Raw genomic sequence first — 22,588 nt, forward strand, 5'->3', positions numbered from 1 at the left:
AAAGCAAGCTTTACTCGTCCATGGAGTCTGCTAAAATTGTGCAATTAAGATATTAGCTTGTATATCCTATACTGCCCCCAGGGTAGGGGATAGTAATTTCTTCAACTACAGCTACAGGAAGAGATAGCTGCTGTTAACACTGTCTCAGTAACACTCTCAACTAATGCATTACACCCCTCGTTTCATGATACGCCGCGTCACACAGCTTCGAAATCCTTTGAAATGTGAGACCAGCAGGAAGGGTTTTATACGGAGTACCAGATCACACAAAATTGTCTCTTAAAAAATATTTGCGTGAGGTCCAAAAACTTTGTGTAGACTGTTAATTACCAGAAGAAGTTCAAAGATAATGAACAGACTTTTTTTAAACACAATTTTTAAGAAGATATTTACATAGACGCCAGAGAAATTGTATGACCATCTGCCCGCTAAGCAAGGCAAAAAGCAAAACAGTAAGATCGATACTGAATACGGAGCTGCCCTCCCTCACGCAGGCCGAGAGCCAGGCCTTCCTGCCTCTGGCGTTCAAGTGCAGGAGTTTTTCCCTAATGCCGCTTACTGACTTTAGACACTGGACAATTAATCTCTTCAAGCCTCAGTTCCCTCATCTGTAAAACTGGGCATAATCACAGTTTATTCCATAGAGCTTTGTAAGAATTAAATTAGATAATATTTGGATGAGTGCTCACTACCAAGCCTGGCACACAGTAAGCTCCCAACAGATGACGGCATTGTCCGCTCCTTCACTTTCCTCGTAAAAACGGGCTTTCCAAACTTAGGAAGTTTTCCTTTAATATACTTACTAGGTGAACACAGAGTGGCTAAATGTTATTCTCTTAAATTAAAAAACATTAAAAAAATAATAAGAGGAATATTGTTCCATTCTATGTAATAAGTAAATTTTACTGTCACCTTCTCAAAAGATAACACAATAACATATTTTTAAAGAAAAAATTGTCAGGAGTTTTTTTCTGTGGGTAGAAAAAATAATGTAGTATATCTATCTACAACCTCTGGCAGAAATGGACAGTCCCCACTCAGTGGGTTGATTCCTCCTTCCTGTGTGTCTCAAACAACTCCTCAGCTTAGCATGGGTTACTTTTTGTTAAAATGCTCCCTTTCCTCCTGGGAGTGTCAGCTTTATATAACCCCACAGCTGTATAGTTGTGCCTGGCACATAGTAGGTGCTCAATATGTACATGTTTATTGAATAAATGAATGAGTGTAATGGAATATATCCAAATTACCACTATCATAATGATCATTTCTTAAATCCTGTGGCATCCATGGCATTTAGCAACGCAATCACACATTGTGTAGGCTTAATGAACATTAACTACATGACTGCTTTCATTCTAAGGGTGACGAAAGCTAAACCATAGTCCACAGAATTTAAGAACTTATGAGGACTTTGGTATAGAGCATCTAGATCAATGTCCCATCGGACAAATAAAGAAATCAAGACCAAGAGAGTTTACGTTTCTTGTCTCAGGTTGCATGACTGAGGAACAGTGTCTCTTGGCTAATCCTTCCCCCTTCTACAAATATGGACTCATTTCTCACCTTCTTAACGAATTTTCTCTGACTACTACACTCTGCCCCTCCTCGGACCCCGATCTCTATCACATCTTCTTTTCTTTTTCTCGGCAGCACTGGCTAACACCTTTACTTATTTTTATGTGATCATTTGTGTCCACCTCTGCCACAAGAACACATGTCAGCTTCACAAGGGCAGATACATTTGATGTATCCCAGTCACCTAAATCAGTACCTGGCACACAGTAGGCGATCAATAAGTGTTTATTGAATAAATCCAGGACCAAAGTCCAGGTACTGTTCCTAATCAAGTCCTTGCCAGTCTTTACAAATCTCAGGGAAATATTTTCAGTTCACAGAATGAGAGGCAGTAAATGAAGAATTATGAGATCGGGCAGCCAATTTTGTTTGGCCGTGTGCATGGCTCCCACACTGCACACAGCACCTTACACTCCACGAGAGGCCACCAGAGGCAGGACGTGGCAGTCTTCCTGGTGTGTGAATGCAGCTTTGAAGGGTAGTCAAGTTATATTTGGCCACTGTACTGCTATCCTGTTCCTTATGTAATATCTGCAGAGTCGGGATCTAATGGTGCAGAGTGGATCAGAAGGAGTGGAGGGAATTTAATAATGCATGATCACAAACCATCCACTGAGCCAAAGTTTAATCGGAGAGCTAGATAAAGTGTTACTCTGGCTTAATTTTCTTTCTTCCACTTAAAACTCATTTGGATTCTATGAGTCTATTATGAAAAGTTAAGTAAATTCATTTTGTCTTTTTAAGACAGAGTATGCTATTTGCAGCCACAAATGCAAAATCCACAAATATCAAGTATATTTTCCAAATGGCATTTAGATAAATACATACAGTGTTAATAATTCTATCTACAAATTATTAGCTATACAGATAGCATCAGAGAATTTCATCATGAAATTATAAAAATTAGCAACATCATGAGTATTAGATGACCAATTCTAAAATCTCTTTTACTATAGGACATGAAGTCAAATATGTCATAAGAACCTACTACATTGAACACAGGCTTATCATGTGTTCAAACTAAAACTATCACCATATAAATATAACAAGTCCATATAAACATAATAAACAAGCCCATATGTGTATGTACATACGTAAAAATACTTATATACTGCACACATTCATATATATACATATGTATATACACACACACACACACACACACACACACACACACACATACTTATTCAAGCTGCAATTCAAACTGCTATAATAAAATACCAGAGACTGGGTGGCTAATGAACAACAGAAATTTATTTCTCACAATTTTGGGGGCTGGGAAGTTCAAGGTTATGGTGCTGGCAGATTCGGTGTCTGGTGAGAGTTGACTTCCTAGTTCATAGATGGCCATCTTTTCTCAGTGTGCTCAAATCACTGACCCAAACAAGGGACCTCTCCCAGGTCTCTTTTATAAGGGCACTAATCCCATTTATGAAGGCTCCACCCTCATGATGTAACCATCTCCCAAAGGCCCCACCTTCAAATATCATCACATTGGGGATCAGGTTTCAACATATGAATGTGCAAGTGGGGTAGGGGAGGGAACAAACTTTCAGTCTAGGGCAAGCACCTATTATATTATAAATAGCCACTGGGGATAAAATGATAAAACACATGGCTTTGTCTTTGTTGAGCTTATAGTCTAGTGAGAGACAGACATTACTAGAAATATCAAACTATTGACTAAGATAACTACCATGAAGAAAATTATGGAATGCTACAGAGAGAAAATAACATTACGTGGTATTACTTTAAACAGAAGTATTCAAAAAAACAGTATCTTTAAATTATAGATATAAGTCCAACATGGTAATATCTTTCTTCAACTATATTGTTGCTACACTAGATAAACACAACATATATTTATACATATATACACATATGCAATGGTTATGAAGAGGAAAAGCAAGGGATGAAGTGACTATAGATTGATATACAATTTCAATAAATCCCTTCATTTGTATCAGAAATATATCTATTTTCATACCAACTCTGCATCTGCTAGCCCATGTTCTAGTCTCTTTTGCATTTGTATGTTCTTTGGAGAAAATCTCATTCAGGCATTAGTTGAATATTGGCCTCCTTTCCCAAAAGCACTGAGATATGATAGGGCAGACCAAATCCTCAGTGAGCTTACTGACAATATCAATGCAACAAAGGTAACAAGAAAGAAAGAAAATGAGGTGTTAAACAGAGGGGGAAATATGGAGAAAAGCATCATTAGTTACCAAACAAAAAGATCATATGAAATTTATATCTGTACTCAGTAAAGTTTTTATCACTTAGTAAGTTTAAACCCATAAAATACATACTAAGAATATTTCTAAACTTGTTATTGAGTGACCTAGAATGCTGAATTCTGTTATTCTGTAAAGCATCTATTAAAACAATAAATTTTGGAATATTTCCATGTTTAAAACCTATTTTTATATATTTTCTAATCTTTACCTGAGTATATGTTTATTGATTTTTAGAGAGAAGGGGGAGAGAGAGAGGGAGACACATCGATTGGTTGTGCCCCCACCAGGGATTGAACCCACAGCCTAGGTAATTTGCCCTGACCAGAAATCAACAGAAATTGAACCAGCAACCTTTTTGGTATACAGGACAATGCTCCAACTGAGCCACCCAGCTGGGGCAAAAATCTGTATTTAATTATCTTTTCAGGTAGCAACAAATTCACACTAAAAGCCATTGCTTTCTCTGTTCCATCTTGGGTGCTGAAATTGGCAAATTATTCAGGAAGCCAGTGATTAGTTAGAAATTTTCCCAAATACAAAGAAAAATTCATTAAATAGAGAAGCCTTGCCCTTTGGTTGCAACTGTGCAAGAGCCAATGTTGACTCATTGGCTCTGACCTGTAGTTTAGTGGCTTAGCATCAAAGTAATTTCAACATGCTATTTTTCTCTGACTTTACCAGTATTAAAAAATAGATTTAGATTTCTTTGTTGCTTTACTTTTTTTATTTTAAATGTAAAGTGGAACATTACTGTTTTAGGAGAATCTTTTAGAATACAAAAATTTACCAAGATGCTAGGAAGTTAAAATATTCAATGAAGAGATTATCATAGTGATCATATCAGGGAGGAGGGAAATCTTTCTATAGAAACATTTTTATTTCAAAATGAAGACACTGAAAGCATAAGAAATCTAAAAGTTCTATGAAATTACTTCAAAAAAATTTTGTTATTTTGTATTGCCACAGTGTGGTGGCACTAAACATGTGTGCCCTCAAAAATGATTATCAAGTAGTCAGAACAAGTGGTAGCCATTTGAATCTTGTTTTAATTAAACATGTTGGCTCCTTGACTTCAACGCTTACTCAGTGACAAATAGTCACACGCTTAAGCTCTGGGTAGTTCATTTTACGTGCTCAAGGGTTATGTGAAGAGCATTGAACAATGTAGGCTAAACGAGAATTCTCCCTCCCTTTGCCAAATGCTGTCCATTCAGAAGGGACAGGCTTTATGGATACGAGCACAGAAGGGCCGCAGTCCATGAGATGTGAAATTATCACAGTGCGTTAAACAAGGAGCATTTACTACAGTCAAGTGTGTGGACTGTGTGGAGGTGGAGATAATGGAGAGTGTTATCTTGTTTCTAAAAAGTGACTGTAAATTGCCCTGATCGGGTAACTCAGTTGGTTAGAGTATTATCCCAAAACACCAAGGTTACGAGTTCAGTCCCCAGTCAGGGCACTGCAAGAGCCAACCAATGAATGCAAATGGAACAGCAAGTTGATGTTTCTCTCCTTTCCACTCTCAAAGGTCAATAAAGGAAATGACGTTTGTCTGTCGTCTCAGAGTTACTGAATGGTGATTAAAACACAGGTGAAACAAAAGATATACATTAAGGATTGGTGGATTTCCTTATAAATTATAATACCTATTACGTAGATTTCTTTGTTTTCTCCTATGGCTACTTTTTTCACAGTGGATTTATAATGATCTGTGACTTACAATGTTGCTAGTAAAAGACAATGAACACTTTCATACCAGTTTTCCTTGTGTGTTTTTTAATTATTATTTTTAAAGTTTTCTTCCCCAGTGTAAGACTTTCTTGTAATCTGACAGGTTTAAATCTCCAAAGTCTGAATAGGACTTTTTTCCCTCTGCCCTTTGCCTTGTCTTTATCACACAAACATTAACCAAGGGTCTTAAAACACTGAAAAGCTGATTAGATAGCAAATACTTCATTGAGATGTCTCCATGTAAACAGAATGCCTTATTTTAAAAGATAAATAAAATAACAGTTTTTATGGACTGCCCAGAGTAGATTAAAGTCAAAGCGTGCTCTAAAACCAAGCTTTTTGAACTTCAACCTCCTTTCTTAGAACTATGTATTTGGCCTGCACACATAATTGAAGAAATAAAAAGAAATGAATATGGAAACATAAATCTACAAATGATTTTAAGGAGGAAAAATTCTGTGAGAGATCCTGAGGGGTCTTGGGATGCACCTCGCTGAGATCTGCATGAGCTGGAGCCGGTCACGGGGGACAGTGTTCTGGTAGAAAGAGTGAGGACTTCAAATCCTCTGAGACAGGAAGAAACATGGTGTTTTCGAACCAGAAGGAAGCTGAAGGAACTGCAGCCTGGCAGTAGAAAGGGTGCAGCTTAAGATAAGTTTGGAGGAGTGAGCCGGAGTGAGACCATAGTACTTTCTATTTGGTTTAGAGTACAGAGTTCTAAACGCTCTTGAAAATGGTTAAAAAGCCTTGAGCAAGGGGATGATGTAATATGATTTACAGAAACAAAAGACCATGTGAAAAATGGATTATGGTAGGCAGAGAGAATAAAGATGAGACCTTTAGGAGAGTCTTGAGGTAGCTGAGGTGAGAAATCATGGGGGTGTAAACCAGGATGGTAGCAGATAGGGGTGAGCCAATTTGAAAACAGAAAAATGGAGGTAGAGATAGCAGCACTTGCAGGTAGAGAGCATGGGAAAGGCGCACATTAAACACGCCTCCTGGGTCTGGGCTTGAATTCATGGACGGATGATGGAGACATAAACTGAACTGAGGAAAATTGGGAGAACAGATTTGGACATTCAATCTATGACCAGCAGGTAGTTGGATTTATTAAGTTTGATGTTAAGGAAAAATGTGCTGCTAGAAAGTTTGGAATCTTCAGCACATACATGGTATTTATAGCCATGGGACTAGATGAGATCACCCGAGAAAGAAGGAAATGCACCTAGAGGCCAGGAGATGGCCCTGGACTGAGATTTGGAGACCCGGGGCACCAACAGGTGGACAAAAGAAGCATGCAGGTTCCCAGATGCAAATGCTTCCAGAATTTGATTCCTCACTGCTGATGTGCGGCCCTTGTTTTTCTCATATAATTTTTTTACAAAATATAGGTTAGTTGCATACATTTTAAAATAGAGTATTTTGCACGGAAATCTGCATTTGTAGTGTCTGTTGAAAAATCCAAAACTGTGTTATTTTTCAGCCTGCATTCCTAGTGGACAGCATCAGAGGGAACAGTTCCTGCTTTTGAATGGGACGTGTCCTTCCCACTCCCCGTTCTCAGAGCCGTAGTGCTCCCGCCACCCCTTCAGCCTTGCCCGCCTGGGCATTTGTGTTGACTGACCTTTCATTTAGTTTGAGCACTAAGCTTAATGCTTGGCACATTGAAGGCTAAATTCATGACTGTTTATTTTTAAATAAAGAATCACAAGATCCCTTTTACCTTGAGGACTGACTCTAGGACAGTATTCTTTTGATGTCTTTTATACTAAGTGAAGACATTAACCATATCAGCGTATAAAAGCAACAGTGTCCTTTCTGCAAATTACAGATAACTTGACCTTATATTTCACCGCAAAGTGGAAGTGGTCTGAGTAGAGACAAGTAGATTTGAGATCTACCCCTCTACCACATGAAGACATTTCCAATAATTAAGGACTGTGGTTAATTACAACCTAATGAAGAATGACTCATGCAAATGTTTTAATTTCCCCATGCCTTTTGAAACAAGCCTCCATTACAGTTAAAATCCTGCAAAGTATGTTTATATTAGGAATGCCATTCACCATGTTAGTGAAATGTTCAAATTTTATTTTCCAATTTATTTTCCTATAATGCATTCCTTAATCTCTCTATCACTGTGATAAGCCCATTTTCCCTATTCTAAGTCTAAAATAATAAAAATTAAATATATTTCTTTATCCATAACTCTTTGATAACATGGAAATTTAAATTCTGAAAATTATTAACCAAAGCAGACAATTCTGAGTTGACATAAATACTAAGATTGTCCCTAGTTCAGAGACCGGTTGTGTTGGACTTACCAGTGGCAATAATATTAGTACAGTAATATTAATTACTATGTGTGATGCACAATAGCTGAGTCATCTCATTTGGTCCTTCCTGCAACACTGTATAAGGGTGGTTATCGTCACTGAAGTCGAGAAAGGCTCACTCGCTTGCCTCGCCTGGTTAATGTGTGGTAAAGCTGGGATTCAGACTCAGGCAGGCCAGTTCTTGTGCTCCTACCTCACACAGGAACCATACCTGTGCCTTTTCTTAGACCCTTTTAAGTAAGCAGTGGATAGATCAGCCCCCGTTTTATTTCATTCAATTAATATAATTATGTTCCAGAAGAAATCAAATGACTATGAAAAAAAAGTTTGATCTTGGACCTCGGAGAAACTTTTCCTCCAGGCCACCATGGCGATTTTCTAGAGGAGGCAGAGGAGCGAGGTGGGGCGGGGTGGCAGCTGCAAACAAACACATTCCACCCCTGAATCCGAGTGATCGTTGCCTGAAAGCCCCATGGGAACTGGAGAGGCGGCAGAAAGAAGTTGGATTATATAGACACAGATAGATTTCTTTTAAAGGCTTCTTAGTTGGTGGTCCTGAAATGCAGCCTTGTCCTGTTAAGAACCAGTGGATTAAGAGAATCATCAAGAGTTGAGATGTGAATTTCTCAGGAACTGGTAGTTCTTAGGAACTGTGTCTGAGAGCGCAGGAAAGAAGGCCATGTAGAAGGTAGAAGCTGTTGTATACCTGCCACGCTTTGACACTCAGTAACTATTTGTTAGTAAGAGCCAGCTTCTCTGGGTACTCCCGGTATGCCAGGCAGGACATCCTCAACATATGGCCTCATTTAACTCTCACCACGACCCCGGGAAGAAGGTGGTTTAACTCTATTTTGCTTATGAGGAAACTGAGGCAAAGAGAGGTTGTGGCACAATGTAAGGGGCACAGAGCATTTACTTTAACCAATAAATACTCACTGTTAAAAAAATAGATGAAATAATACTGAATGTGAAAAGATAAAAACCCAAAAAGAACTTAATCAGCAGAACAGAGCTAAATTCCCTCATCTTACTTCTTCCTGGTACAAAGAGAAAATTAAAAAAAAAAATTTTTCAGGATATTAACAGAGTTTCAGGTTTACAGTGATTTTTATTAAAGTGTGTTCAATTGATCCCCTAGAGCTATTAGAGGGGCTTTTGATGCACATTTCAAGAGAGAAGCTCACCTTTTGTCAGATTTATATTGTGAAGGTTTGTCTAAAATACCCTTTGGGGAGAGAAAAAGTTTCCACTGTTCCTGAATTTTTTTTTTTTTTTTTAATACTGCCATAGAACAACCTCTAGCCTCTAACATAGTGATAGCATTTACCCTTTATTTTTTACTCTGAAACTTGGATATAACAATAACATGGTATACATTCATGGTCAGCATCATCCAAAACAGTACTATATTTTGGTGTTGGGTAGTTTCCCATTAGAGTAACAATTTTCTTAAGGCAAGGAAGGAAGATGGATGTGGTCAGTCAATACCTAAGAAGATGCTCCACGGTACATCAGGTCACATGATGAAGGTCTCGACCAAAAGGACATATGCCATTTAAAGAAATTGTAAAAACACAATTCTAGGCAATTTGGTTCAGCCATAGATTGATTGAAAATAGCAGGGCACAAAGACTCTACAATGGTTAGAGGGAAGTTAAGGGTAGGGGGTGGGGTGGATGAAAGAAGCAAATTCTTGTAGCCCGTGAGACGAAAAGGCAGAGTCACGGCTGGTGAAAAACAGTGGTGAGCACTTTACAACAAAGAGCAACCTTCACTTACCTGTTTGAAGCATTGGGCTTTTCCTTTATAGTTCAAAACTAGACAACTGGCAGGACATTTGACAACAGCATCTTTAAGGAACAGGAAGTAATGAAATAAATTTTCATGTTTTAAAGACATGTTTAAAGATAGGGATTTTATTAACAGAGCAATAGGTTTTCTGCAAAAAAGATAATCCTTCAATTATAACAATATATTGCAGTTTTGGCTACCAGCTTCTTAAGTATCTTTTCAGGAGATAAGGTTCTTTGGTTTATTTATTCATTAGTTAAATTCCCTCAACTATTTAATTTATTTTCATACCATTTTCATTTAGTTTGTGCATAGGTGATACATTCACATGGCTCAAAATTTTAAAAGTATGCAAGTATACACAGTGAAAATCTCCCAAGATTCCACTAATGAGACATCTACCTCACTTTTCTACAGGCTACTGAGGTTATTAGTTTCTTATAAATCCTTTCAGATATAGTTTATGCAAATATACCTACTTGTTTTGAATTTCTACAAGTGGTAAGAAGCACCACATATTCTTAGGGCAGAGTTTGAGCTTCAGATGAAAGCAAAGACGGGCCAGGGACAAATCCAAGAAGGTTTTACACTCAAGTAGTTGAGGGCAGAGGGCAAAATGGATCCTCGCTGAAGCTTCTCTCCTGCCCCTTCGGGTCCACCCTTCCTGAGGTGCTGGGTCACAGAGAGACTCAGAGCCCTCTGCATTCAGGAGTAACTGGGGAAGAAACTAAGCCCTGTCTCTGACAAATTACAAGTAATCAGCTCTCCAAAAGGACAGTAAAGGTTGGGTGGGGCAGGGGGGCAGCGGGGACCAGGGAGAGGACCAGACACATCAGGATCATAAGCCAATGATGGGCACTGACTCCAGGTGAGCAACTTCCACCTGGAATCTGTTCCAGGTGAACAGATTCACTCCAGTCTAAGGGAAACAAAATAATTACAAACAGTTCAAGTTCAATGAATAAGATACTCCAGATTTTCTTCTAAACTATTTATCCTACTCAAATGTAATGTGTAAGGTGCAATGAGAGACCAATGTCAAAATTAGGCATTCTGCTTAAATATTGTCTTTAATATGTATGTTTAATTTTTTATAAAGTGTTTTCATTTTAGAGTGATATAACTGCATAAAGCAAATAGCAGGTCTACTGCTATAGCTAAGCACAGGCTGTAGGCACAGTGGTCCCTTTCAGTCACAGACACTAGCGCGTGCCGGGGACTGTGTTGCTGGGAGAGGAACAATGTGAACAAGAGGTGGAGAGGGAGACAGAGTGATTGTTTTCAGTAGACTATGCAAGCACAGCAGCAAGGATACAAATCCGGCCTGGCTGCTCATCCGCAGGCAGGTCGGGCCACCCTAATGGAAGTAACAGCTTTCAGTGTTAGTCTTACACATCCAAACCCAGCACAGTGATAACAGATGTCACAAAAATAGGGAACTATTTTTAAAACCTGTGCAGTTTTCTCAAATGACTCATCATGGAGCTGACAGTTGAGTCTCTGCCTCCCAGTTTGGAATGTCAAGGAGGAATTAGCTTTCTGTTTGGGGTGATGAAAAGTTTTGGAAATAGGTAGACATGATAGTTGTAAAACACAGTGAAAGTAATTATAATTTTTTTTTAAAAAAATATGTCTTTATTGATTTCAGAGAGAGGAAGTTAGAGGGAGAGAGAGAAACATCAAAGATGAGAGAGTCATTGATCGGCTGCCTCCTGCACACCCCCTGCTGGGGATCGAGCCCACAACCCGGGCATGTGCCCTGACTGGGAATCGAATCTGGATCTCCGGGATCCAAGGTCGATGCTCAACCGCTGAATCATGCCTGGCCAGGCAAGGTGAAAGGAATTAATGCCACTGAAATGTACACTTAAAAATGATTAGCCTGGCTGGTGTGGCTCAGCGGCTGACGGTCAACCCAGGAACCAAGAGGTCACTGGTTGGATTCCCAGTCAGGGCACATGCCTGGGTTGCGGGCTCGATCCCCAGTAGGGGGAGTGCAGGAGGCAGCCAATCGATGACGTTTCTTTCATAGATGTTTCTGTCTATCCCTCTCCCTTCCTCTCTCGCTAAAAATCAATGAAAATATATTTAAAAAAATGGTTAAAATGGCAAATGTTATGTATATTTTACCACAATAAAAAAATTCAATGATGGTGATAGAAGGGAGTATTTTTAATGTTCTAGTTTAGTACCTTAATTAGCCATATTATATTCCCCAATTTTTTGTTTTTGTTTTTACATTTGATTGGTCTAAGAAGTCCAAAAGTCTGTAGGCTACTTCATCTATACACCAGCAAGAAAGTAACCAACCAAGACTGATTATTTGCACAATCCACAATTTATTTTGAAAAGAAAACTTTGATCTGTAGCAGTGTCTCCTCTTTTCTGTTACTTTTATATTTTTTGGCAAGGATCGGCCAAAAAAAAAAAATCACCTCTTTAATAGAACTAAGAACAATAGGTAATAGTCCAATACCAGATTTCTAAGTTGTTTTTCTGCAACTAATTGTTTTTGCTCTGTTGTTTGAAAGGCTTTAGCTAAATTATATAGCAATACAAAGATCAGTTCTTTGGTCACGCCACTGCTTTTATAATTTCTGAAACTGAACAAGGTCCTCTGGATTCACAGCAGAATCTGTAAAGTAATAACGAGGCCCTGCTGTTTCCCCTAAAGACAAATGTGGTCTTTGAAGGACATCAAATCTTTCAAGTCACTGTCATTGAAACTCACTAATAAAATATGAAATTTCTGTAACTTACGAATTGAACTTAAGAAAAATTCAACCCCACTTCAAAAAAAATGAGCATATGTAAGCTGCGTAGTTTTATTTATTTTTTATATTTTTTACAAAAAGTAAACAAGCAATACTCATTCTGATTATCAAGGTTTATTTTTATCTTTTGCATTATATTTGCTTTGCAACTGCATGTTGATCAAACAGTCTTGATTTAAACATAAATTTCAAACTGATACAGGCTTTTACATCCAATGATCAGAATCAAGACTTCCTCCAGGCAAGCTATCGCAAAGTTTGTCATCGGCACTTTCAGTTCCCTTCCCTGCTCTTTGTGCCTTCCCCCTTCCTCTCCAACTCAGTGTGTTTCCTGGTGGATCACTATCACGACAACCTTCCATACTGAACCTGATAAGATTCTTAAACTCAGTGTTCTCATGACATAGACCTGTCACTCAAATAGCTAAGCCCTGGTAGAGCCTACGATGGAACCCAGGGCTCCTGACTCGCTGGCCAGTGCTCATGCCTATGTCTTACCTGTTCTGTAACAGGCCACTCCCCATCCATGTTCAATGCTCTATAATCTGCACTGTGAATCTTTTAAAAATAAGCAAACTAATAGAACACAGTATTCTCAATAGGCCATGTTAGGGGTTTCAGTTAATGAACATTAATGGCTCTCAGTCACTCAATGTGTTACGTGCTACACATCTTTCTTAAGGTTCTTTGAATTTTAGTCAGGGACTTCTGGCATCTATTACCTCAACATCTAGCCCCCAAAACATAAAAATAAAAGTGGTAGAAATGCATACACTCTGGCAGACTTGTTAGAAACATTGTTTTGTGGGAAGCCAGTGGATTATGGTGTTTGCTCAGTTCTCAATATTATACCACAAAGTCATCGTCTACTCACAATGCTGGAGTGCAAGGAAATAGTACCTAAGTAATCAGAAGCTTATACTTCTAAAACACTACAAGATGATTTACAGTTAACCACAGAAAAAAATTAGAAGTCTCAGTCCTTTGCACAAGAGTTTTGATCTTTGCTTTAACTCTTTAATTTATAAAACACTCAGATCTTGTATTCATTCTGGAACACCTTATGATTACGCTAAACCACAGAATAATTTCCAAGTTTCCTGTATAACACAGGTGGCGTTTTGTGTGTTTTTTACTCCCAATGGATCAAATCTTTATAAGTAAGTGAAACTATGGAAGGTTAATATTGGCCAAAATTATGCTCAATATCAGGCAGTATCATACTTGAGAAATACTGTGGAAAATCTATGCAGTAGGAACCGTTAGCAGTGAGTGGACACTTACTTTGGGTCAGCCGTTATTTTAAGTGCTTTATGTGTCTATTAGGTCAACTATATATAGTAGCTATTACTACCCCCAATTCACATCTAACAAAATTGGGGTTTAGACATTGCACAACTTGCTCAAGGCTACAGAGCCAGTAAATTAAGGAGATGAAGTTAGAACAAGATCTCTATCACATTAAATCCCTTGTTCCTAACTACTGTGATACCCCCTATCTCAGTGCATTTGGGCATTAGTTTTGGTTTTAAAAAGCTTGAATCATGAAACTGCAACCTCTTGTAGCTTTGTGTCATGTCAAAACTTAAGTCCCAGCAGGAGAAGGCCCAGGCCCCAGGTGTCCTTCCAAGGGTCTGGGTAGGAGATGTTCCCTATGGCCCTCAGACATAACTGAGCAAACTTAGTCAATAGCTCCTTTTCCTCCTTCCAGAGACACTAGAGATATTTAGGTGGAGCTTGGATGCAGGCATTGGGGATATTGTAGGGGAAAAAGTATATGTAGGGTTGAGTTGGGTAGATTTACCTTTCATCTCTTACAATTCAGTGGTCCTAAATAAGAAGATAAAAAAACAGAATCTAAAGATAATGCTTAATGAGCTGGGTTCATTTTAATTAAGCCACTGTCCCCTCTATCTCTCTCTCTCTTTTTTAAATATCTATTCAAAGTGATGTCTTTGTTAAACTTTTCAGTTTCTGAAGATTGGGGCTGATTTATACATGAAATTATGTTTATTTTTCAATATTACATAATTCTGATTGTTATAAGATAAAAATAGAACCACTGTATCTATTTTGTACACTTTTTATTTTAAAATTTGAATCCTGTGTATGCCATTAAATAACTGAATTTTGAGATTTGTCTGGAGGTGAGTAGCTACTCTTCATGGTGTCTTGTGTATCTTAAATGATTCATGGCCAAAATTTACTCAGTGCCTACCTGCCTAGGGCGGGAAGGGCTACATGAAAGGCAGTTTTGGCAGCCTTTGAAAGCTGTGTACAGATGAGAAGCTGTGTGTGTCCAGGAGTTCTTATATCACTTTCTCATTTTCAAATCTTGCACATCCTCAAGAGTCCTTGTCAAGGTCAGAAGCACAATGAGCTAACCAGGGGAAGCCCCGGAGAAAGCCAAGATCTGAAAATAACGGCCGGCTCTCTAGAGAACTGCAGCCCTGCTGACTTGGCAAGCTTGGGCTGCTGCGGTCCTCTCTGGAAGGCAATGAAGGCCTTGGAGGAGGGCTTTCAAAAGGGCAACGAAAGGAAAGGTGGATGTGATAAGATAACTGCACAATAAGAAACAGTAGGAAACAGAGAGGGAGGGAGTAGAAGGAGATTTAAGGGAATAAAGAAATGATTATTTGGTTAATCAGAAAATAAGTATAACTTTGGGTACACTTTTCACATGCAAGTTTTGAGGAATATATTTCAAAATCTGGAGGTTTTATAAAGCATTCACTAAAAATGCCTTTGTGATGCCTGACCTTTCGTGAAAATAAAATATATACATGTTACTGAAAATGCTCCAGAATGGCATTTTAATCACAGGTATATGTTTGAGTAGAAGCCATAAATGCGTGGCCATTCTAAGTTCTTTGGCCAGAAGTATAATAAAAGTTAATCATGTTGTTTTATGCTTTTTCCATAAATACAATACAGATTTATTGTATTAGAAAGCTCACCTAGGAAGAGAGAAATTTGCCTACAAATGTTTTGGTTTATATTGATGGTACTTTGTCATTTCTCTTCCTCTTATTTCTACATTTTTTTATATTTAAATGTAAAAAAAAATTTTATTATGAAATCATCAAACTTCAGATGACTATGGAGTTATATATCCAATATTTCTCAATAATTATAATGCACATCCTTCCTTTTTTCAATAGTTTAAAGGATATGGCTACCTTATAGATGTCCTCTAAGTATCAGAGGTACCTTTCCATGTGGCTCAAAGAGACTACTGCCTAACAATGCAGAGGAGCCCATCTCCCAGCGCCACTGTTCATCAGATATCCCGTACAGGTAGCATATTTTATTTCATTAGAACGGCTAAAAGTGTATTAATTGTTCTCGTCTTTCTTTTTTTTAATTACAGCAGAAAATGGCCCCCATCTACTTGTGGAAGCAGAACAAGCCAAGGTGTTCTCACATAGAGGTGGCAATGTCACACTGCCATGTAAATTTTTTCGAGACCCTACAGCATTTGGCTCAGGAACCCACAAAATCCGCATCAAGTGGACCAAGCTAACTTCAGATTACCTCAAGGAAGTGGACGTTTTCGTTTCCATGGGATACCACAAGAAAGCCTACGGAGGCTACCAGGGGCGAGTGTTTCTGAAGGGGGGCAGTGATAACGATGCTTCCCTGCTGATCACAGACCTCACCCTGGAGGATTACGGGAAATATAAGTGCGAGGTGATTGAAGGATTAGAAGATGACACTGCTGTGGTAGCATTAGATTTACAAGGTAAGTATCTATGAATCATGTCAAACTCAGAAATTATAATTAATCATTGCTCTTTTTTTCATGATGAGTAATGTCTAGTGGTTACCATAGTGATGATGTGAGAAACCAAAAGTCCATTCATAGCACGTTTTTCTATTGTTTTGTATTTTGTAATCTGTATGTGATTCCAGCTTTCACATTTGAAATGTACACACAATGGTTCTGTGCAAAATGGAAGTTATTTGCAAGTAGGAGAAATGTGCAGTAGAAATGAATTAATAATATTCAGAAACTGCCTTATGCTATTTAAAATTTAAATCTCATTACATAGTTATTAAGAAATTCAGATTTGATGCTTTTTTATTATACTTCTAAAATTGTCTCCGTTTTGAAATAATGGCAAGTTTTGGGAAGGACATCTGCTGACTAAAATGCATGCAATTGTATTCTGTGAAGTAACTGTGAAAGCTCAATTTAACAGTAAAGTAAGCTCCAAATTTATGTAACTATTGTTGTAAAGAAGTAATTTTTTTAGTGGTCACAAGTCTCTTAGACATTGAATACCAAGTGGTCAAGGCATCTGGGGCGAGATTTTATTTCTTACATATATGATACCTCCAGTAGGTTCAAACTCAAAATGTATAGAAAGCTAGCTGATAAAAGTGTCCCTGTCATCATCCTGTGTCCCCTCTGCCCAAAGCCCACCCTCTAAATGCCCCTCCAGGAGGGGTACTCTTCTCCATGGTTTCTCGCATGTCTCAAAACTTCTTATGTTCGTGAATTCCAGACTTTCTTTACGCTGGAGGATGAGCTCTGGCTGCCTTGATAGAATACTTTCCTTCCTTAGCCACATAAACTATAAGTGTGTGTTTGCTAGAAGCTTCTTTGACATCCTAGGGTGGATTTGTGCCTTTGGAATAGTATGTGCTTAATCAACTAGCCTATCACTGAAGATCTGACCTCTGAAGCCCACAGAACCCCATCACGTGTCTGGAGAATTATTAGCTTTATGTACCTAATAAACTACACGATGTCGTAAAAGTGCATTTTTATGACTTTCTCATCTTTTAGTTGTAGTTCTTAGTTCCTGATCGCATGCCACCTTGTGCTTTCAGGTTTTATTAATTCAGATTAATATCCATGAACATTGGTGAAATGGAGTCCAAATACGCAAAAATATAGTCTGAGGACTTTCAGAAATAGAAAAGTAATTTTACATATGTACATAGCAGTGCTGGGCACTATGAGAGGCATAGAGGAAGGTAAAATATACTTCACGGCCTCTGCCTTTTAATTACTAAATATATTTACTTTATGAAGTTATTGAAATTGACTTTAGTTGCTACATGTACCACGGTATGAAAACCTTTTATATGTCTAACAAATTGATATTTGCCAACAACTAGGATGAATTGGATTGTGTAATTATAAATCTTAAAGAATGTGTTTTCAAAACATATTTGGACTGACGAAACTACTCACATCGTTTGATACTGTTCATTTCCATGTGATGTATCATCCTTATTAATCCCCTCTGTAGTGATGCATACCAGACCTCTGTGGGAAAGTAAAGAGCTCTTCATTATATCTTGATATATAAGTATAAAATAATTATACTTGGAAAATAACTATACACCCTTCTTTTCACCCATGAAAGTTTAACTTTCCTTGTTTTTTCAAAGTGCTGGATGAAAGCAATCACCATTTGTTCCATGATTCAGCTGTAGAAATTGCATTTTCCCACAGAGCCAAGGAGGTTTCTGCAATCATAGTCTTAAATGTTCAAACCTTAACAAGCTGGAAGTAAAATAAGTAAATAAATAAATGCTAACAAACTTGTAGTTCCAGAAATGCCCCTGCTTGTAAGAGACATCTGAGTGTTGAAATGTATGCACTAAATGTGTGCAATACAGTGAAGCTTTTAAAATGTTGGCTGAGTAAATGTAGAAATTACCCTCAATGTACTAGGAATGTGTCCTTTCCAGCATCATCGAGAATTAATTTAAATGTATGTATACCTTTTAAGTTAATAAAACAGCAAGTTGATCATTTATTCCTACAATTGAAAAATAGTAAAATTTTAATATGGGGTTTCATTTTGACTTTCAGAAATGGTTATTTGAAACTATGTTAAATTTGAAAGGAACTCAAATAAAAATATAGTACACTGGATTTGGATCTGAATCAATCATATTTCAGGAACACTTAATGTTAATTAAGGAGAAATTACTAAAAAAAATTTTTTTTCCTAATGCCCATGAAAGTCCACTAACTATACTGCAGTGAATTTAAACCCAAGAGATTGTCTTGGTTTATAAATTATTTTAAATTAAAATATTCTACAATCTCTACTGTTACCATCTTGAGCCATTTGGGAAACAGAATTTAATCCATATGGTTTCTTTCTCTCTCCACATTGAAATTCTTTGAGATTTTCTCCCACTTAATGTTCAGCTGCCAAAGAAATCTCTACTGGACAACTTAAGCGTTTTGCGTGTTTTTTTTATAGCAGCATCCCTGGGGTTGCTGAGGAAAGAGAATGAAAGGCACACGGGACAGGGAGCACTGTCTCAGTTCCTTCCCAGCACTAACTGGGCTCTTAGCTAGATGCCTGGGCTTAGCTCTTCTTAGACAGAGTCACCTCCAGGCTTCCCTCCCATCATCACTGCAGGGGGCAGCGGCACCCCAGAGAGTCTTTTCCGCCTTCATTTTGGCTCTGATTCAGCTTACAGATCCCTCAGCCAAGAACCTGAGAAGGCAGGATGAGATCGGGAAGCCTTCCTGGATCTCTGCCTGCAGTGGACAGTGCCAGCTGGACTGCCCTAGAGGGACAAACGTGCCCTGCAGAGGCCTTTGGCGGACGAGACTTGATCTAGGCTATTGAGATTTCTTCTTGTAGAGTCCTCCAGGACAACTGATCAATGGGAACGTTTCCTGTGTACTGGCTACACTATTAGTGAATTGTACATTCATCGTCACTGGGGTCTGCAGTCTCATAAAAATAGTTCATGTGATAAAATTCACCTAATTACTGTCAGTGGGACAATTTATTATATTCCACATGCTAAATTATTAACCATTTCTAATTATGTTCAAAAAATCCAAGGCAAGGGCTTGAATAATCACACTAAATGAAGTATCTTTTAGCATCTATGGGGGAGACATTTTGATACACTGTTCTTCTTCAAGTCCAGCAAGGCGTACAACTTTGCTTTCTTATGTAAGCTTTGTCCTTTAAAGAAATCGTGCAAAGAGATGTAAGAAAACTCAATCACCCCTCATGATTATTTGACCCAAAAGAATGCATTTGGAAAATCATTGTATCTCCCCAGGCAAAGCCAAGTGCCAAGTCACACCATTTACATTTCCTCAAGGTTTTGCCCTTTAAAAAATTTAACTTAATTCTTTGGCATTAACTTAATCAACAACAGATGTCTATTCTGTATCAACCTTGTATAGGACAAGTGTTGGGAAGGTTTTTGTTTCTATTTGTAATAAAAAGGATTTCACTTTGGGGGTTCTCCAAATCAGAAGCCTTCTAAGTGAAAGTTACTTATCTGCAAGTTTTTAGGAGCACGTGTAAAAGCAAGTCTATATCTACATCTGAATAATCTAACATGTTTGTTTATACATTTAAAGGACAATATAAAATGAATTACTAATTATATAAGAATAATTACTAAGAAAAAAATACCTTGTCTCTTGGCACTATGTCTACATCCCCTACCATGCTTAGTATTCAATATTGACCTTTTCCCAGGCAAAGGGGGCTCAGAAATACATTTTAGAGTTAGTAACCAGTAGCAGATGGTAAATTATCAAGGGCTATTTGAAAAATATAATCCACAGGAGAATCATTTCAAAAAGGAGAATTTCAAGGCTCAGAGTTAAACCCTTAGCAAGAGAGGTAAATCACTGAAGTTATCAAACCACATAACACACCGTGACATGTGCAGAGCTGAGAGGCTGTTTGAAAGAAAAGGGACCATGAGAAACCATTGCAAGTTGTCCAAAAACTACTCCTTCATCTTATGGAGATTCTATCATGTTTTTTCGCCTGTTACTTTTGGTGCCACTAATAATCCCGTGTTTTCTCCTTTGGCAGGTGTGGTATTCCCTTACTTTCCACGACTGGGGCGCTATAATCTCAATTTTCACGAGGCACAGCAGGCTTGCCTGGACCAGGACGCCGTGATCGCCTCCTTTGACCAGCTGTACGACGCCTGGCGGGGCGGGCTGGACTGGTGCAACGCCGGCTGGCTCAGCGATGGCTCCGTGCAGTACCCCATCACCAAGCCCAGGGAGCCCTGCGGGGGCCAGAACACAGTGCCTGGGGTCAGGAACTACGGGTTTTGGGATAAAGATAAAAGCAGATATGATGTGTTCTGTTTTACATCCAACTTCAATGGTAAGATATTAACCGAATTGACTTCTTTCCTACACCACAGACTAATATGTATTATGACGCTACACTTGACTTTCAATCTCGGAGGTGGCAGTGGGCATAGAGGGGATAAATGGTGATAAAAAAAAGAAAAGATAAAAGCTTTGAAGTATTGCTCCAGTCTGAAAAGATGTAAAAAGTCCTTTGATGTCCTAATTTTTTAACAAATCCACAGAAGTCAGGCAAAAGTGTATCTTTCCACTATTCCTAGGTTTTATTGCATCTGATACTATGAAATAGTTAAGCTGTGATGTTGTCTGGGGTCTGTCTCTTATTGCCAAGGATGCTGCTGCTGCTCTGTGCCCTCCCTGGGACACATATCTCTCAGTTGAAGTAAAGGTGGCTTCTGTGCTGTGTTCTCCTTCACTAAATTATAATATCAGTATATTCATAAATGATCAACAAAGCTCAGGATGAAGAGAGCTTTGCATGAAAAATAAGTAGAAATAGTATTGCAGGTGCAAGCAAAAGAAAAGAGGTCCAGGTGGCCTCAGTGTTGCTGACTGATTCTTTGCATTCAACATAATTCCCAACCTTACCTTGAGCCATCTAGACCTAGCTACATAATGTGTGGCCTAGTGCAAAATGAAAATGTTGGTTCCTTGTTCAAAATTATTGAGAATATTAAGATGGTGACAGCAGGACATTAAACCAGTCATGAGACCATGTGTACCTGCACAAGTCACACACCCATGAAGCAAACCCTGGCTCCATCATTTATATTTAAGTTCCCTGGTAAAATGCTTTGGGGGAAAAAGGCAAGGGATTGGGGACCAACAAACATTCTGTAAAGGGCCAGATAATAAATAATTTTTACTTTGTGGGCCATATGGCCTCTTTTGCAACTACTCAGTCAATGTAGCTTTGTACATAGCAACACAAAAGCAGCCACAGACAATATTAATGGGTGGGTATGATTATGTTCTAATAAAACTTCACTTGACTCTAGTAGTTTGCTGACTCTGGTGTAGATGACAGAACTCACCCTCTAGCTAAGATTCCAATGGCCTCTGCTCTTTCTCCAGATCACATCATCTTAGTCTAGAAAGAACTGGCAAGCATTGGTTTACACTTCAATGGTCTATATTTAATGAGGGGCAGGGAGACACCACATTACAATGTATAATCAGATAAGAGAGTGATTATATTCTACCCAAAAGGAAGTCTGAGACAACTTTCAAATCGGCATGTGTCACTTCAGTCAGTTGATGTCATATTTTATACATTGTATGGATATTTAACACATATTGAAGGAATCTCAGTAATTAACACTATTCATTAAGTGGGGGAGACTAACTTGCTCTTTCTTGTGAAACAAAAAAAAACAAAAAACAAAACAACCAGTTAGATATCAGTGTCCCTCCAGTTAGGTATCAGTCTCCCACAGAATAAAGTTGAAAAAATAAATACAGGCATCCTCCTTGCTAGTGAGGGAGCAGACTGGGTGCACACCCCGCCCCAGTACTACTCATGGCAAGTGACTTCCTGTATTTTTTTGCATTTTCATACTGTAGCCTTTGACGAAGAATAATGCCTCATTGATACCTGTCATGAAAAGCGCTTGAGGGCTTTTGATTTTCCAAATGCACTTTCATGTCAGGAATGGTTTTGATCCTTTCACATTCAAATGTTGCCTCTCCAGAAACTTGGGCTGGGGTTTCTGGAGAGGCAACCCCAGAATTTAAATAGCTACAGCCAGAATTTAAATAGCTCTTGCTTTCAGCGCGGACCTCTTGTCTTCCCCAGTGCCACAGAAGGGCCTTTTAGTCACTAATTAGCCAACAGAAACCGCATCTGTCATTTCCCTTTTCTTGTGCAAAGCTCTAAAAGGCCATGGATTTGGGGGCAAGAAAATCAGCTAATTTAATGGAGCGCGACTTAGGGGCACTACCTCTGATGGAGGATGGGACGTCCCCCAAACCTTTCCAGGTGCCGCTCCGCCCTGAAAGCCCCCCGTGTTCGGGGCTCGCGCGTGC

At 38.6% G+C, this 22,588-nt stretch overlaps 1 protein-coding gene across 1 annotated transcript in view; it reads left to right on the forward strand.

Annotated features, from left to right (window-relative positions):
• The window catches only part of HAPLN1 (hyaluronan and proteoglycan link protein 1), a 64,774-nt gene that overhangs the window by 40,350 nt on the left and 1,836 nt on the right, over window positions 1-22,588 (forward strand). Inside the window, exons 3-4 of the mRNA XM_081131898.1 lie at window positions 15,818-16,189; window positions 20,274-20,576. Coding sequence (XP_080988024.1) covers window positions 15,818-16,189; window positions 20,274-20,576 — 675 coding nt within the window. The remainder of the gene's footprint in view (window positions 1-15,817; window positions 16,190-20,273; window positions 20,577-22,588) is intronic.

This window comes from Miniopterus schreibersii, assembly GCF_964146895.1.
Source record: "Miniopterus schreibersii genome assembly, chromosome: 3".
Taxonomy (NCBI): Eukaryota; Metazoa; Chordata; class Mammalia; order Chiroptera; family Miniopteridae; genus Miniopterus; species Miniopterus schreibersii.